This window comes from Halichoeres trimaculatus, unplaced genomic scaffold (assembly GCF_033239565.1).
Source record: "Halichoeres trimaculatus isolate MK-OKI-2021-1 unplaced genomic scaffold, fHalTri1.1 fHalTri1_scaffold_15, whole genome shotgun sequence".
In the NCBI taxonomy this organism is placed as follows: domain Eukaryota; kingdom Metazoa; phylum Chordata; class Actinopteri; order Labriformes; family Labridae; genus Halichoeres; species Halichoeres trimaculatus.
The window spans coordinates 28,356,401-28,374,889 of NW_027437193.1; the positions used below are offsets into that span (position 1 = coordinate 28,356,401).

The 18,489-nt window shown below is 41.8% G+C and overlaps 1 protein-coding gene across 1 annotated transcript; it reads left to right on the top strand.

Annotated features, from left to right (window-relative positions):
• Window positions 1–1,263: 1,263 nt before the first annotated feature.
• LOC141804608 (alpha-2,8-sialyltransferase 8F-like) lies at window positions 1,264–14,768 on the top strand. The gene is made up of 7 exons (XM_074689125.1): window positions 1,264–1,364; window positions 6,968–7,042; window positions 7,232–7,306; window positions 8,160–8,304; window positions 11,497–11,609; window positions 14,130–14,222; window positions 14,294–14,768. Exons 1-7 carry the CDS (start codon window positions 1,264–1,266, stop codon window positions 14,766–14,768), a joined length of 1,077 nt encoding a protein of 358 aa, XP_074545226.1.
• The last annotated feature ends 3,721 nt before the right edge of the window (window positions 14,769–18,489 follow it).

The following is an 18,489-nucleotide window of genomic DNA, read 5'->3' on the forward strand; positions in this document are numbered from 1 at the left end:
CAAACTCAAAACTTACCTTTTAGTCTGGCCTTTAACGGAGTTTTGCTTTTACTTATTGATCTATTTATCTAACTATGTTTGGATCTTCGTCTTTTTAAAGGCGTATTATCCTGACTTTTAGTTCAATAAATATTTATGTCTTTTTTATGTCTTAACCTAATTATTTATCTCCTTATTTACTGCACTGTTACTTTCGGCGCTTCAATTTTGTATCTTAAAGTTTTAGTTCTTCATTGTTTCTGTTTTACTGCTTTAATCTTGTAATATTTTATGACCTTATTTGTTTCTTTCAGCCTGATTGTTTTATTTTCTAACTGTGTGTTTAAAATTTTACTTTACCTTAAGTGTTTCCTCATAAGGTCTCCAGATAGCACTTCCAGCAGTTCCTCAGGTCATCTGCAGGATTTTAATCAACTGTTTTCACCTTGTGCACTAGGGGTGTGGGTTAGTGGGTTAGAGGTGGAGGCCCCTTCCAAACTCTTACAGTCACAGGATATATACAGGTGTTGATAGAGCTGGCAGAGTGACACTGGACTCATTGGTTTTGAACTTGAATCTCATCACAAAAACTAGACCAGAGGCAAAGTGAGGGCTGATTTAGTACTTTGCACTCACGCTATGGGGGTGAGGAGCTTAAGGGGTGTGGGTGGAGGAAGGCCCTGATGAAGGAGGGGAAAGCAAAGAGGGAACGCTGGAGCACTGGACAGGGAGCGGGCAGAGAAGCAAAAGGAAAGCAGCTCCAGCTCTAGGACTCCAGTGGAGAGTAGTGCTGTGCTATGTGGACACATGAGAGAAACAGAAGGAGAGGACAGAGCCACAAAGGAGAGAGGAGGGATTTGATAACAGAGACAAGACAAAGGCTGAAGAAGAAGTCCTCAGAGACCGGGTTTAGTCTCAGCTGACCGGGACACAAACAGGAAGAGAGGAAAGACAGAGGGGCACAGAAGACTTACCTGAACAGGAGGGCATAAAAAAGAAGACTGAGTGAGGAGGCGGAGGAGAAATTGTGAGACAGACAGACATGAAGAGTGAAAGGAGGATGAGGGAGGAGGAGGAGGAGGAGGGGTGAGTTAAGCAGAAGAAAACTTAAGAGAGCAGAAAAGACAAAAGATCAACAGTTAAAGAAAGAGAGAAAGAGTGTGTGTGCGTGAATGTGTGTGAGCCAAGTGAGGGGGGAGAAAACAGAGAGTGAGGGGAGCTGACGAGGTGAGACAGTTCAGAGAGACAGAGACAGAAGCTGAGTGAGGGGCCAGAGGGTGAGGCATGATGGGACAGCTCCTGAAGACACAGGTCTCTCTGTTGATCACTCTGCTGTGTTTGGGAAGCCTGCTGAGCACTGTCATCTGGTTCATGGTCGACAGCAAGTAAGTGTGTGGCTGCCTGAAAAAACTAGCTGTTCTAGCAGTTGATGACTTTCTGTTTCCACTTTTTTCTGCCTTTTCATTTTTGTCATCCAAAGTGATGCATGGGGAGTTTTAAAGCAGCAACCACATCACCTCCCCAAAAGGTTTGGGATTTTGTCATCTCAGGTGTTTGTAGCTTTAAACTTTGTTGACACTTGTTATGAAGACTCACACTGGTTTATAGCTTTTTTTTTCCACAGCTCTTTTATTTTTTTTATTTTTAGAAACTAATAAACAGGAACATGAATTTAGCTGTTCATTAGCTGTCGAAATAATACGCCACATGCATCTCATAAATTCATTACAAATCTAATTCATTTCTTTGTCTCATCATGTAACAACAAAATCCAGTTTGTAATGTGCGTCATTATTTGTTTGCTGTAAAATTTCCTGCAAAAATCATGTGTTAGTAAAGTATCACCTGTAAATGCAAACTATTTAAAGCTCATAAACAGGTGAAAAAAGTTGCCCAGCTGACATGTCAGGGTTGTTTAAAGTATGGTATGCTGTGGGAAAGTCTGTTCAAGTGCCACATTTGTAATGCACTGTAAGGCACTGTTAGCCTGGGGTCTGGTTAAATTGTTTTGCATTTGGGTTTGTTTTCTGATAATATCCCAGCTAGTAGTATTTTGGTATTCAGCTGTAAAATAGCACCAAACTCATCTGCCGTCATGTTTATAGCAGCGCACAGCTGATTGCCGTGACTGACTGGCACTCAGAGAGGGGGGCAGACAGTGCACAGAAAAGCGAAAGGGAAACTCAAAAACATGTCGCATTTGTTTCTTGTTGTGGACAGCTGGGAGAGAATCAGGGATCATACAGGCAGCAAAGCAAACCTTGATAAGCAAGTGCACTCTCGAAAACAAGCCCTGTGAACCCCACAACCCGTGGCTGATGAAACATGCAGGCGACTTTCTTCTCTCCTCTCCTAATACCACAACACGCATGTGCAGGAGAATTTTTCTGGGTCGGCAGGTAGCATGTTGCTCCCCGTGAGAGGAGCACCAGCTGAGCAGCAGAGTGTGAAACGAGTGAATCACTGAAGAGATTTACAATGTGATGTCTGGGAACATTTAGGTTACTGTTTATACTCAATGGTTGCGATATAGTCATTTTATATATCTCACATGCAAAAACCTGCGATACATAGAGCCCTAATACATAGTACTGTTCAACTTATGTTGTAGAAATTCTGCCACGGTGTTATTTATATCCCTTGTGTTGTATTTGTGAACTAAAACAGAGGGTGTGCTAACAACGGCTAACACAAGGGCCTTGGTATGTTGGCATGGTTTTTTTTCTGTCTTAAAGCTGATTCGGAGAAGACGTCACTCCCAGTTTCCATAACACCATAGATGCCATTTTTTTTATTTAAGGCCTTCAAAATTTACCTAAAATTCTTCTGTTGTGTTAAAATAGTTGTGTTTGAGGATTAGATGAAGCCTCATTCTGATACAAAAAAATAAATGGTACTTTTTTCAAACCTAAACTTGAAAATGGGTCAAATTTGACCCGAACACAATATAAGGGTTAATGCCACTGCTTTCTTAGAGTTACTGTCCTAGTCATCACTTGTTGCTGCTGTTTACAGAATGGACATTAACACAACCACCATCTCCATCCCTGCAGCTCCCTCATTTGAGCACATTGCTTTTAAACTCTCTAGTTTCACTCCCCCAATGTCCTGATCTATTGCCCCTCAAGCCAAACACGTAATTTCTAACAGACTTCTCAGACTTTATAACACATAATCAATTCATCCTCCATACTTCGCCTCAGTGATTTCAACTTCCACATTGATGACACCCACTTCAAATCTACCAATGAATGGACCTGCTTCACTGCTTCAACTTCACCCAGCACATAAACTTTCCCACCCACAGCCACCGTCACACTTTGGACTTAGTCTGCTCCACTGGTCTTCAGATTCATCACCTGTAAAGTCATAACATCAACATCTCTGATCATCTGACTGTAACCACAGACATTAATATCCCTGATCACCACTCCCTCACCAATTTCCTTGTCTGGCTGTCCCTCAGTGCTCTTATTCCACCACAATAATACTCTTACCTATTGTCTCAATCAGCCCCCATCAAAAGAAAAACCGTCTCCTTTACTAGCTCTGCCCCTTGGTACTCCCCAGAACTCCATATGAAACTATAAGCACCAGCTTGAAAGACTGTACAAGAAATCCGGTTTAACAGTTCATCACCAGGCTTATCTGGACCACCTACAACAGTACAGTGAAGCTCCTAACTCTGCCTAGTCCACATACTACTCTTACCTACTCCACTCTGGCTCCTCCAACCCCAGGACTCTCTCTTTTACACAATAAACAAACTCCCCCATCCAAGCGACAACATCTCTTCATTCTTCACAGTTGATAAATGCAAGGACTTTCTTTCCTTTTTCCAGAAAAAAATTGACACAGTTAACAGCTGTAACAGCTTTACCACTCTCCCCACTCTCCCTACTGCCATGCCTGCCTCTCTTTGTCATAACAACCGCCCATTGTCTCAGTCCACTCTCTTGACTCCGGTTGAACTGTCTTCCATCACTGCTGGGTGGAGTGATGAAGCACACAGCGACCCATCAGGGAATTTTGAGGGTTAATGGTGCCTTGTAAAACCAGACGCTACAAAAACAGCTTTGTACCAGCAGCCATCTGTGTGTGATGGTTTGGTTAATCAGCAGGTTTTCAGGAACCCAAGAGAAGGCAGAGGCAAAACAGATTTGAGGGGTTTTATTGTAAAAGGTGAGATTGAATGAGGGAGAGAGTGTGGCTGTCGGTGAGCGGCTGCAGCAGCGATCACAGAGGCACTGGAAAAACAGGGACACATAACAGGCATTAGTCTCAAGACGATCCACAAAAAACAAATGAGCACAATTTTTTATTTTCTCCTCCTTGGTGACATTACCTATTAACATGGCCTTCATTTTTATTGATATGCAGATGACATTCAGCTCTATATTTCCACCAAATCCATAACCCCAGGCACATACTCCTCAATCATTAATTGCCTCACTGACATAAAAAACTTGGATGAACCACAACTTCCTATCACTTAACTACAATAAATCTGACCGCATAATCATCGGCCCCAAGTCCCCACACCAATCCCATCCAGAATTTTAGTCTCACTTTCACTATCCGTAACCTTGGGATCATTTTTGACAGCAAGCTTTCTTTTCACTATTACGTCACCCAGCTCACTGAAATGGCCTTTTTCCACCTAAGAAACATAGTACACCTCCATCTATTCCTCTACTTTTCTGCTACTGAAACACTTATTTATGCATTCAGTCACATCCCGTTTAAACCACTGTAACAGCATTCTCTATGGTACATCATCCAAAGTCCTCCATAAATTACAGTACATCCAAAACTCTGCTGTACGCCTCCTCATCTTCATTGTCTCCCCGTCCCATACAGTTTAAAATTGTCCTCCTCACCCACAAAGCCCTCCACCAACCAGACCCCTTCCTACCTCACTGACCTACTCCACCATCACATTCCTTCCTGAAACCTCCATTCAGTGTTGCCAACTTAGGATGGTAAAGTCCCGCCCCACCTCCACATACCCAATATAGTCTACTCAATGTATTCCACGATGCATTTTGAAAAGTAGTATATTGGCGGTGCTCACAGTGGCCCTCATTTATTAATCTTGAGTGGGAATTAGCGCAGATCTGGGTGTAAAAACAATCCTACGGCAACTTTCTCGTGTGATTTTTGACACGTGCGTACCAGGGCTAATCATAGCTTACGCCTGGTGAGGTGTAGATAACTGTGGCGGTTGAAAACGATTGTAATTTACATAACACACCCCTAAAGCACTTTGTAAACAAATGTCTTTAAAAGTGCTATATAAATAAAGTTTATTATTATTTAATATTCAAGGTTCAACTGGCCGAACCCATTGAATTTATGACATGGAGGGACGCATTACGGGAAAAAGGGAACTTCTCCATGCTGGTAATCAACAGCGCCATTGCAACAGACGTAGAGAGGAAATGTCGCCGAGTTGATTGGCAGTTGGAAAAGTTGAGCGAATCAGAAAAAAACTCACTTGCAAGGAAATCACTGCAGTGATTCAGCAGCGTGGATGTGAGGAACTTAAATACAGCAAAGTTTCAAACATTTAACTTACCCATCCTTCGTTTATACCTTGATTAATCCGTGATGTCTGACTATTAGAGGCCACAATATAATTAGTTGTTTCCGTTCCGGTCCAGAAACGTGGAAAGTTTGGCTTTTAAAAATGTCTTTGAGTTCTGAAGGAAGCTGCAGACTCCAGCCTGAACCTGTCACAGACTGAGGAGGGAGTGGAGCTGAAGTGTGTCGATGGTGCGCAATTACGCACAGGTAGACCAGAGTTTTATGATTATTCGTACCAAAAGAAGAGCTCATACGTTGTGATCTTGTGTAAATGAACGTCCTTTGCTATGAAATTGAAACTGAACTTTTTCGCACACAATTCAAGTTTATGTGATCATATTGTAAAGATCAATATCATCTAATCATCTTCACAGTGAATACTGTAATCAATACAGCTAACTTAAAAAAATCCAGGCTAAAAGTTTGATCCAGCGTCCTCTGAATATTCTCTGCAGAGACTTTATCATGGACATGGAGGTATATTAAAAACGCATACCACCTCTCTGTTAGTTTTTTTTTTTTTTTTTTTCAATTTTTTAACTAAACCAATAAAGGAAACACATTTTTTTTTATGGGGAGAAATCAACTGATAGCTCAACCTGCTATTTTATAGCAAAGTATTTTGTAGAATGGTGGAATAACAGTGAAACGTAAGAAACATTCTCTGTGTTGTATCTAATTCAAGGATCTAAATATTTATCAAAGAACATTAGTTTTTATTTCTGAATATGTTTTGTGCTAATATGATCAAATTGTTCACCTCCACAGACGGATTTCCCTTGCTACATTGCACCCCCCACTGACATGAAACTTGCGTACACGAATCCAGACCTGGCGTGGGATTTTAGCGTACCTGACGCCCACGTTCAGATTGATAAATGCCGATCTGTGCGTGGAAAGGAGCATACACCCATTTTTTAGGCATGCACACATTTAATAACTGAGGGCTCATGTAAGCAATATACACTCAAGGGCCACTTTATTAGGCAGACCTTGCTAGTACATCGTTTGACTCCCTTTAGCCTTCAGAACCAGAACAGTTGCTGCAGATTTGTCAGTTGTGAATGCATCGCCAGGAATTGACGGTGCAGCTGTTAACATGTGTGTTGTTTATCTACTCTGAGTTATGAGATGGGCTCTTCCGAGAGCTCATTGTTATTCACTCACAGTATGTAATGTTTCATGTTATGAGTAATTATGTTATCAGTCATTTCTTCTGTTTGAACTGCAATGCATGGTGGTATACATAGCTGGTCATTCAAGGAGGGGTCCTGGCCCATACCTTGACCGGGTTCAGAAATTTTTGTTACACCCCTGATTAGATAATCTGTCTTTACCCTGACTTCTGCATTCTTTCATCTCATGTGTATCTGTCCTGTTTTCTCTTTCGTTTGCGTCACAGCTATGAAAACATTGGCAAACCAGTCCCTCAGAAAACAAGAGCCCCTAAGACCTATGATTTCTGCAAGGACTGCATGTGAGTACAGACAGCGTCAGCATCGCTGCATCTCCTGAAGTGACCTTTTTGTTTACAGACAAGTCAGTGTTACGGGGATTACCAACCTTTGTGTGTGTGTGTGTGTGTGTGTGTGTGTGTGTGTGTGTGTGTGTGTGTGTGTGTGTGTGTGTGTGTGTGCGCGCACGCGTGCATGTGCATGTGTTTCAGGGGGGTCATCCAACAAGTCCTGCAGGAGTATTCTCAAACCTGGAAGAAACAGGAGGACAATTTCCTGAAGTTCAGGTACAAATACATCTCTTTTGAGTACCAACAGAACAGATAAAAAACAGATATCTAAATAATTTACCAACACTTTTTGCTTTTATCCAGTGTTTAGGAGATTTCTATGATAATTGCATCACAACTTCCAGCATTAGGTGCCCATCACAGTGCAGCTGGTGGCCTTTTTTTCCCCTTTTAGTACCCCATGCCCCTCAGACAGCCTGAGTCCACCAGAGCAGATCAACAAACTAAGCAGCAGCTGAGTCTGTTTGCTTTGAGACATCATTAGAGGAAGGAAATCTTAACAAATTTACACAGAAGTGAGATTTAGAGAACGAGGACAATTCACCACATAAGATTAGTTTATCACACCGTAAAAAAAAAAAAAAAAGTGGGGGCTAGAATTTCAGGTTGTCAGAGTTCATGGTTCAGCTTCATGTAAATTAATCCACTGTGTTCATGTGGAGTAAATAAGACCCTCTTTACAACCCACTTGACTTTACAACTGGCTTGACAAGATGAGTCAGAACGCTCTCATGTGACAGTCACACAGAGCTGAAACTGATTGAGTCATCCTGGTACGTCCACCCTTGTGACATAAATGCAATTCATGGCCTTGAAAAATCTGTTACATTAATTTTTTCAACAACAACAACAACAAAAAAGAAATAGTTCACAAGGAAAAGAGGGAAGGAGAAGTGGAAACGTAAAGGAGGGTTAAATCCAAGGAACTTCAATGCTAACCTTTACCAGATAGTCCAAGCACAAAACATTTTGGAGATAGTAGAATTGTAAAATAGCAGAAGAGACTTTTTATTTCAGTCAGTTTCTGATTTTCTTCAGTCCGATACTCTTGTCTTTCTGCTTTCCACAGATCGGAGCTGAACAGTAACTGCCACGGTCGGGAAAAGGCTTTTGTTACCCAGGTCAACTCTCCGGTGGGAACCCAGATTTTTTATGACGGGGAGGATAAGAAGAGCATTGAAGTGACCCCGGAGATTTTCAGCACCTTTTTAAAGGTATTTGTTCCTTATCTACATCTGCTACCTGTTCTTGTTATATTGACCACCCATTGCTAACTCAAAAATATAAAATCACTGATAATTGTGAAGAGACAGTTAGCATTTTTAAGGAACCTCCCTGATATGCAGCCTCTAACATAGAGCTCAAACTCTTTGGGGAAGGTGCATTCACAACAACAACAACAACAACAACAAAAAAAAAAGCTAAAAATCTTACGTATGGCTTAATCAGCTCAAACTATAAACTCACAGAAAGACTTACATACCAGATAAGGGCAGATGTTCAAGTGATAGAAAACCTGGTAGACCTGTTGAGGTAACTTACATGGGAACATCACTGTGGAGTTAGGGAGAGTGCAACAGGTTTGACAACCAGGATGTGTTTGCACACATCAGACCATCTGAATATGAATCATGCAACTACATAACTCAGAACTGTGCAAAATTTTCATGTAATATGCAAATTTAGCACCGCATGCTTCCTAAAAAATGAATTTTCCTCTAAACATGAGCAGGAGCTGAAAGAGTTTTTGTTGGAAAGTATAAACTTTGATCAGGTGTTGAAATTAAGCATGATATACAGTGGAGGAAATAAATATTTGACCCCCCGCTGATTTTGAAAGTTTTCATACTAAGAAATAAATGAGGAGTCTCTGATTTTAATGGCAGCTTTATTTTAACAGTGTTAGAAAGGTTATCAAGAAAAAAAAAACGTGAAAAATTACATGAAATGAAAAATAAAAATTAATTTGCATTTCATTGAGGGAAATAAGTATTCGACCCCCTAGCAAAACATGACTAAATACTTGGTGGCAAAACCCTTGTTGGCAAGCACAGCAGTAAGACGTTTCTTGTAGTTGCTTACTAGCGTGGCACACATCTGGAGTAATTTTAGCCCACTCCTCTCGGCAGATCATCTCCAAATCCTGGAGGTTTTGAGGCTGGCGTTTGGAAACTCGAAGCTTCAGCTCTCTCCATAGATTTTCTATGGGATTAAGGTCAGGAGACTGGCTAGGCCATTCCATGACCTTGATGTGCTTCTTATGGAGCTACTCCTTTGTTTCCTTGGCTGTATGTTTTGGGTCGTTGTCGTGCTGGAAGATCCATCCACGACCCATTTCCAGTGTCCTGGCAGAGGCAAGGAGGTTGTCACTCAAGATTTAGCGGTACATGGCCCCGTTCATCTTCCTGTCGATGCGGTAAAGTCAACCCGTCCCCTTAGAGGAGAAAACACCCCCAAAACAGAATGCTTCCACCGCCATGCTTGACAATGGGGATGGTGTTCTTGGGGTCATATTCAGCATTTCTCTTCCTCCAAACACGTCGAGTTGAGTTGAGGCCAAAGAGCTCGATTTTGGTCTCATCTGACCACAGCACCTTCTCTCAGTCTCTCTCGGAGTCATTAATATGTTCATTGGCAAACTTGAGGCGGGCCTGGATGTGAGCCTTCTTGAGCAGAGGGACCTTGCGCGCACTAAAGGATTTTAGACCATTGCGTCTCAGTGTATTACCAATGGTTTTCTTGGTGACTGTGGTCCCAGCTGCCTTGAGATCATTAACCAGCTCCTCCCGTGTAGTTCTAGGCTGATCTCTAACCTTCCTCATGATCACTGAGACCCCACGAGGTGATATCTTGCATGGAGCCCCTGGCCTAGGTCAATTGACAGCCATGTTGTACTTCTTCCACTTCCGAAGCACCAACAGTTGTCACCTTCTCATTCAGCTTCTTACTGATGGTTTTGTAGCCCATGCCAGCCTTGTGCAGGTCAACAATTTTGTCCCTGACATCTTTAGAAAGCTCTTTGGTCGTGCCCATGGTGGAGACGTTGGAGTGTCTCCGAGTCTGTAGGCAGGTGGCTTTTTATACAGGTGACAATTTGGGACAGGTGTCTCTCATGAAGGTAATGACTTCACTGAGATGAGTATGCCAATGGTCTGTGGGGGCCAACATTGCTCACGGTCGCTAGGGGGTCGAATACTTATTTCCCTAAATGAGATGCAAATTAATTTTCATTTTTCATTTCATGTAATTTTCTCAATTTTTCTTTGATATTCTTTCTAACAATGTTAAAACAAAGCTGCCATAAAAATAAGAGACTCTTCATTTATTTCTTAGTAGGAAAACTTTCAAAATCGGCGGGGAGTCAAATACTTATTTCCTCCACTGTACTTCACAGACGAACTCAGGAAATTAAACTGTAAACCTTGTATCTGAGCAGCTGCTGATCAATATCTCTTTACATGAATAAAAGTCAAATATTAAACCTGCATATATTCCATTATATATATTCATATATTCTGCATATATTCATTCCGTTGCTAGGCGCTATCCAAGTAGTTGCCTGTTGCAGCAGCTCTCTCGTCTTTGTCCGTTTCTTGTAATTTTTTTGTCTCTTTTTCGTAATCTTTGTATTTGGAGTGGATTATCACTTTGTATGGTTCATTGTCGGTCACGGACACCAAACTTTTTGTGGCTTTGGCGATATTTTTTACTACTTTTCTCCTGTGTTTGTCTGGAGATCCTACATGTAACCATGGCTGCATTGTTTACATGCAAAATTAGCTGTTAGCAGCCTGTAGCATGTCAATGCTAACTAGTGTAGGGCTTGATGATTTCCCTCGAGCTGAGGAGGAGGAGGTGAGGACGACGTGCTGGTTCTCTGGTGTGAGCTGGGAGGTGACAACGTGGACCCGTCCTTCCATCCATCGTTGTTGGGAACGTGGGATCTAGCCCCGGGGGATGGACGAGCTAGCTGTGCTAGCCCAGCGGCATCGTGCTGTTCACGGACGTGGCTGACGGAGCTGACATCGGACGCCGGCGCCACATTGGAGGAGCTTCGCCTGCTGTGAGCAGACAGGATCCAGGAGACAGAGACTGAACAGACTGCTGGGGAGGCTCAGTCCTGGACCCTGTGGAGGTGGAGACTGGCTGGGCTGGAGAGTGGTGGACGAGTGGTGGACGGGATGTCGTCATCTAATTTCTTATGGACTTTTTTTGCACTTTCTATACTCTTTCTTACTTTTGTTTTCTTAAATGCTGCGGTGACTCCTGAATTTCCCCTCGGGATAAATAAAGTATTTTCTATTCTATTCTATTCTAGTTAAAGTGTAACCAGACCTCAATATACTTTAGTTAAACCACTTAAGCTAATGCCTTAGTGTGATATTTTCACGCTGTTTTAATTCCAGGTGCAGCCGTTCTTTAATAAAACATGGGACACCTGTGCCGTTGTTGGTAACGGAGGGATCCTGGTCGACAGTGGCTGTGGAGCAGATATAGACTCAGCTGAGTTTGTCATCAGGTGAGGAAGATGTTGATGAAAAGTGGACTGAAAGGTCGATGACGACACAAATCAAACTGTCTGTTTATATGAGAAGGTCCCATATTATGCAACTTTTCAACAAGTTCAAATAGGTCTCAGATGTCCCAGGACAGTCAATTTAAAGATTTTTGCATCTAAATCCAGTTATTTTCTGGACTTCAGCCACTCTGCAAATCCCCTCTCCCGAGCGCTTCTGAGAACAAGCTGTTTCTGTGGGTGTAGCTCTAAATGATAATGAGCTGGCATGTCCACGCCTCCTTCACATCATTACTTCCTTGAACGAGGGTGTGGCTTTCGGTCTGGTACCATGCTGCGGTGTTTACAGAGAGTGTGTAGATATGGCTCATAGAAGCGCCGTGGTTCAGTCATATAAGGCAAATCCTGCTTTGTGCTGGCCCTCGTTGAGAAAGCAGTCCAAAGTGAAATGGTGAGCACACATACAACATTTTAGGAGTTGTGGTTGCATCTCCATCAAAAATTAAGTTAATTCACTGCGTCTTCAAAACCTCAGGTGATGGAGTTAAAAAGACAGTTAGCATCAAGTAAATAACGCTAACGTTAGCAGCTTGGTGCTAACCAGAGTTATATGACCATACCAGTGATGGTTCGGGTTGCCAACTGTCCTGTATTGGGCGGCATTGGTTTGTTACGTACGGGACCTCAGTTCTCTCATATATTGACCATTAACTCTTGTAAATTCAGTGGACTGCACTCAACAGATCCTAGATCAGATAAAGAGCAGTGAACAACCTCTTCTCTCATATGGGGGATATGGATGCTGAGACACCCGCACTTTGACAGGAACAGAAAATCATCCCCTGCACATTTTACAGAGGGATTCATTGTTGAAAATGTATTGGTCCAGTGATATTGATTGAATGGCGATTAAGCCAATCACAGTCAGCTATTTGGAGAACTTGTGGTTCAGAGAAGGCTGGTGAATTACCGCCATCTACTGGAATGAGTCAGCATTATAACTACAATACAACAACATTCATGTTAGACAATCCATGAGATAAAGGATAAACCCCAAGTTCATTTTTAAACCATACGTGGATTATATAGAGGTGGTTTTTCCATCAGCTTTATGAATAAAAATCCTTTTCAGATTTCTTTACAGTAAACCATATAACTTTTGGTGTAAGATTAGAAATCAAGTATAGATTCTGCTATGATATGATTAAAAAAATAACCAAATGCCAAGATCCACTATTTTTTTTGTACATAAACGGGGAAAAAAATGTCTGTAATAGGAAAATGTAAAAACACATATTTTAATTTAAAATGTGATGATGTGTTGTTTTGTAACTTTCTCTTGTTGTTTTATGTGCTAGCTTACATTTTTAATTCAACAGTGAACCCCTTACTGCTTGAATTAATCAACAATAAAAAAATATTGTTTTATGTGTATTTGCATTCTTTCAGATGTTAAATTATGTGGAGATGGTAAATTTGAGTATGGCAGGCTACACACAATAGTTATACTGTGACATAGTGTAGCTTTGGTATGTGTAAAATATGAATCAACAGGTAATAATTAGATACAAAGGTTATTTCAGCTGCCTCAAGACCTGGTAGGGTTTGTCGCAAATTTGCAAAAGGCATCAAGGCGTTAATGAACAACATCCCTAATTTTCCAAGCACTATCATGCATGGAATAAGCCTACCACGGCTTATCCTATGCATGCTGATGTAATGTATCCCTGATAAACTTTTTAAATAATCTCTTCCACTCTTAGTTCACACTTAAAACTCCGCCAGTCATCTCTATGAGAAAATTCAATCTGACCGCCGACCTCTCCACAGCACCATAACAGCTCTCTTGAAAATCACTATTGATCTCCACCTGGCAGCCGATTCTGGTCTTCTGTCTGTCCTCATCCTGATGACCTCAGTGCAGCTTTGACACTATTTCTCACACCATCCTCCTGGACAGACTTCATATAATCGGAATCACACAAACAACCCTCCACTGTTTTTTATCCTATCTCTTAAGTCCCACTCACTTAATACAGCTGAAATCATTTACTTCAAACTCAATGCCAGTCGCTACAGGTGTGTCCCAGGGCTCCGTCCTTGGGCCCCTCCTATTTATAATCTACCCTCTTCCCCTTGGACACATTTTCCATAAACATCGCATTTGCTCCCATTGCTTTGCAGATGACACCCAACTCTACATCTCCACTAAGCCCACCTCTGTCCCCACCACCAACTTCTCTACTTGACTGCCTCCTTGAAATAAAATATGCACAATGATCACAATGTCACACACCAACACGCTTGTCTGTCGGCTCCATGAGGGCGGAGGAGGGAAAGGAGGTGGCCTGGCCATCTGGGTCTATTTATAGGCGACAGCCCAGTAAATAGTGGTCACACTGCTCCTTGTGGTAGCAAGTATCTTACCTACCTTGCCATGTTTCCTGGCTTTGGCAACATGTTTAAAAAAACAAATAAACCCTAACCCAAACTTCATGCTAATAAAGCTGTGCTGTCCTTCAGGTGTAACCTACCGCCCTTGAATGAGGGATTTGAGAAGCAGGTTGGCACCAAGACCAGCCTTGTGACGGCTAACCCGAGCATCCTGCGGGAGAGGTGAGTAGAATTTTACAGCCTTCAGCTTGAAATGCTTTCCCCTCTGCTCCAAATCTGCTTTTTCTTTTTAGGTACGGAGCATTGATGGGGAGTCGACGTGCATTTGTTGAGGATCTGAAGATCTACAGTGACTCTCTGCTGCTCCTTCCCGCTTTCTCTTTCAAATCCGGCACTCTTCTGTCTGTACGGGCTTCCTACACCCTTGAAGATTTTGGCAGCCCGGTCCAGCCTGTCTTCTTCAATCCTGAGTACCTCCAGGATCTCATTAACTTCTGGCGTTCACAAGGCCTGAAAGCAGTGCGGCCCAGCACTGGAATAATCATGACTAGCCTTGCGCTCGAAATCTGCGACAACGTGCATTTGTATGGGTTCTGGCCCTTCAGCACTCACCCCTTTGGGCTCTACTCTCTGACCAACCACTACTATGATGACAAAAAGGTTACTATACTCCACAGCATGCCGGCTGAGTTTCAATTATTGATGCAGCTGCACAACGACGGGGTGATAAAGATTCATCTTGAAGACTGTCGACCTGGGAAAACATAGACCCAGGAACTGCGGACAGAAAAAAGGAGCCTTCATTGTACCTGCTTGAGGAGGACAGTCAGTGTGGAAAAATTATTCACTGCCCGGTCAAAAAAAGTCAACACCAAACACAAAAAAAGTTACACTCTAATATTTCATTGGATCAGCTTTAGTTTTGATTAAGCCGCACATTCACTGTGGCATTGTTTTGATAAGCCTCTGCAACGTCACAAGATTTATTTCCATCCAGTGTTGCATTAATTTTTCATCAAGATCTTAATTGATGATGGTAGAGTCTGACCGCTGTGCAAAACCTTGTCCAGCACATCCCAAAGATTCTCAATGGGGTCTAGGTCTGGACTCTGTGGTGGCCAATCAATGTGTTAAAATGATGTCTCATGCTCCCTGAACCACTCTTTCACAACCTGAGCCTGATGAATCCTGGCCTTGTCATCTTGGAATATGGCCGTGCCATCAGGGAAAGAAAAAAGGCACTGATGGAATAATCAGGTCTTTCAGTATATTCAGGTAGTCAGCTGACCTCATTCTTTGAGCACAGACTGTTACTGAACCTAAACCTGACTAACTGCAGCAACATCAGATCATAACACTGCCCCCACAGGTTTGGACAGTAGGCACTGTACAGCCTTGTTGCACCCCTTACCCTGATGGCTCATCACTCTGAAACAGTGTTCTTAACCTTAACCTGCTCTAAAACAGATCTTAACCCAATTTCAGTAGTTTCTGCAATCTCCTTAGATGTTTTCTCTGCTTGATGCATGTCAATGATTTGACCCTTCTCAAACAGACTGACATCTTTTCTATGACCACGAGATGTGTCTTTCGACATGGTTGTTTGAGGCCATATCCGCAAATAGCTGGGTATTTGGGAAACCAAATAAATGTTTTTTAGCTTAGGCCTGTCGTCCACACCAATCCGGATCTTTACGTGACTGAAAACGATGTTCTCTGTGTGCTCCAGCTGGAGTCTGGAGGGAGTTATTTTAATTTGGTTCATTGTCAGGTCCAAGTCTGCAGGATAGTGTCTTAAATCAACCCTTTACTTGTGATAAGTTCTGAAACCAACCACAGAAGATTTGGAAACAACAGAATATATGTGGAAGTAATCGAATACCTCCTGAACATGAAGACTGTCGGCTCAGAGAGCTGCACACTTAATGTGAAGAACCTTTTTATGTTAAAATCTCATTTAAGTTCATACCTCTTCCCTGAATATCCGGGGACCTGTTTACAACTCACGCTTTTTCACACTGTTTAAAGATCATACTGGTGCTGGTTGTGAATGATGATTTCTGCACTCTTGTTTACATGTTTTTGATACTGAAGGCACTGATGCAGCCTCTGACCTCTAAGGCCACAATGTCAAACTGATGTGCCCGTTACATTTGGTTAAAGAGGCAATAATTAAGAGAGAGAAGAAGAGGAATGGAAAGACAGGTGAGCTGGGGCCCAGAAGAAGCTACTGTCAGTCACTTTTGAAACTGTACCATGTGTTGCTCAATCAGAGCCAGTGTTTGTGTATGAAGGGTAGGTGAATGGTGTAACCTTAAGCTGAGCTTCCTTTGTGTCTTTTACACTTTTTATGCTGACATTTATAAATTCTCATCAGTGGTCTGTAGAAAAAAAGTTGAAGACTTTATGAGCAGACATTACAGCAGATTTTTTTGTGTCTTGAAGAAATTTTTGGATGGGGGTAAATAAAAGTGAATCTGGGAATAAATATTTATTCAAAAAATGGACCTCAGTTTAGATGATTTAGTCTCTTCAAACTCTTAAGTTTCCAAAATCTGCCAAGGTTTGTTTTTTAAGTGCAGCATTACTGCAGTTTGTTCTTGGTGTTTGGATTATGGAAGGAAAAACACATTTCACTGATTTGTTAGGGGTGACGTGAGGACTTTTAACGTGGTCTTAAAAAAGTGTCAATACGCCTGATCATAACCCATGTTCGAAACAAGGTCATCAGCGCCAAAGTAGGCTATTTCTTAATGTTACCTCTAAATTCCCCTGTCAGTCGTCCAAGAACCAATCAATTTACAGTATAAAGAGGCCTCCATGACAACACCACGGGCTAAAATCTGAAACAGGAGTTAAATGGATTTGAATCAGAACAAGAATCAGAATCAAGTTTTATACAATGAATTTGACTTGGTGTGTTGGTGCAACATTTAACAAGAAAATAATACAGCATTACTAGCTGTACACCGTGTAAAATAAAGTATAGATAAAGTTAAGATATAGAATATACAAATATACAAAAAATATATAGAAAAACAAAGTAAAAGTAAAGAATATCTATAAAAAAACTTTAATAATAATAATAATAATAATGAGAAACAGGATACAAGATGCAATGTAGCAATTCAAAGTTCAGTGGGCATCAATCCAACGCATAGTAGACAGACAAACAGTCTCATGGGGAGAGTCATGTGGGAGGAGGGAGGGAGGGCATGGGCAGTGTTCATCAGGCTGAAGGCAGAGGGGACGAAACCTCTTGTGGCGAGAGGTTCTGGTCCTGAGGTTAACATGCATTCAGACCCAGGAGCAGCAGACAGTAGGTACTGTTACAGGACTCATTAACTAACATGTTATTGACACGTCTAAGAGCAAAGGGCTGTTAGCAGTGCTAAATATATCCTGAAGTGAGATAATCAGCACCAGTATAGGACATTTCTCTGCTAAATACAATTTGTGTCATTAATTTTGTCATGATGGAGGACACTGGAGCCCAACTACTGAAAAAGAAAAGGACAGAAGAGCAGAAGAAGGCTAAACAGGAGAGTGATAGAGCATGAGCTGAAGGCTCAAACACGAGCTGAAGGCTAAAACATAGGCTAAAGGCTAAAACATGAGCTTAAGGCTGAAACACGGGCTAAAGGCTAAAACATGAGCTTGAGGCTGAAACACGGGCTAAAGGCTAAAACATGAGCTTAAGGCTTAAAACACAGGCTAAAGGCTAAAACATGAGACTAACTGTTGGTGATAATATTTGTTCCAACCCACAGTCAGCAGTTATTCTGCAGTGGTCTGTTCAAACTTGAGAGTCTATCAATACAATGATAAGTGAGGTTACATTGGCTTTGCTTGGTGAGGTTGGAGTTGGTAGATGAGCACTGGTAGGGCATTATGAGGATTCACCAACATTACATGTTACAGTAATGTCTTAGAGAACCAGGCTGTCAGTAGCGCCAAACACAGCTGGCTCCTGACCTACTGTACAAAATGACAAAGTCTACTTGTTGTCACGTTTCAAACTGTAGCTCTACATAACTGTTGATTATTACCTTACCTTGTTGTGTTGTTGCCGGTAAAAATTGAAAAAAGGAAAAATAGAGTTAAAAAGAAGATTTGCTCTCCATTCATTTGCTTTAAAACAAACACATGCCTTCATGAGAGGAACATCCTCATGACGAGTGCTCATTGGAAATGGCAGTGCATGAAATGGGCCAGAACTCAGCTGTACTGAGTGCCTGCACTTTTGATATTGATCTGCATACACTCATTTACTTCTTGTTGAGTACCACCACCACTTGGTGAGTCAACAGTACTCAGTGTGTTCCTTTTCCATCTTCTCACATAATCTGTCCATTGACATGACAGGATGACACCAGGCTGATATCCTGTCATCTAGCCTATTGTAGAATAGAATAGAATAGAATAGAATAGAATATACTTTTTTTTTTTATCCTCGAGGGGGTAAATATAGTCTTGACTTGGTCTGTCT

Bases quoted from the DNA above. Each gene is read 5' to 3' on its own strand.
- LOC141804608 (XM_074689125.1), top strand. From the start codon at position 1,264: ATGATGGGACAGCTCCTGAAGACACAGGTCTCTCTGTTGATCACTCTG. The intron at 1,365-6,967 runs GTAAGTGTGTGG...TTTGCGTCACAG, and splicing joins TGGTTCATGGTCGACAGCAA to CTATGAAAACATTGGCAAAC. The intron at 11,610-14,129 runs GTGAGGAAGATG...GCTGTCCTTCAG, and splicing joins TCAGCTGAGTTTGTCATCAG to GTGTAACCTACCGCCCTTGA.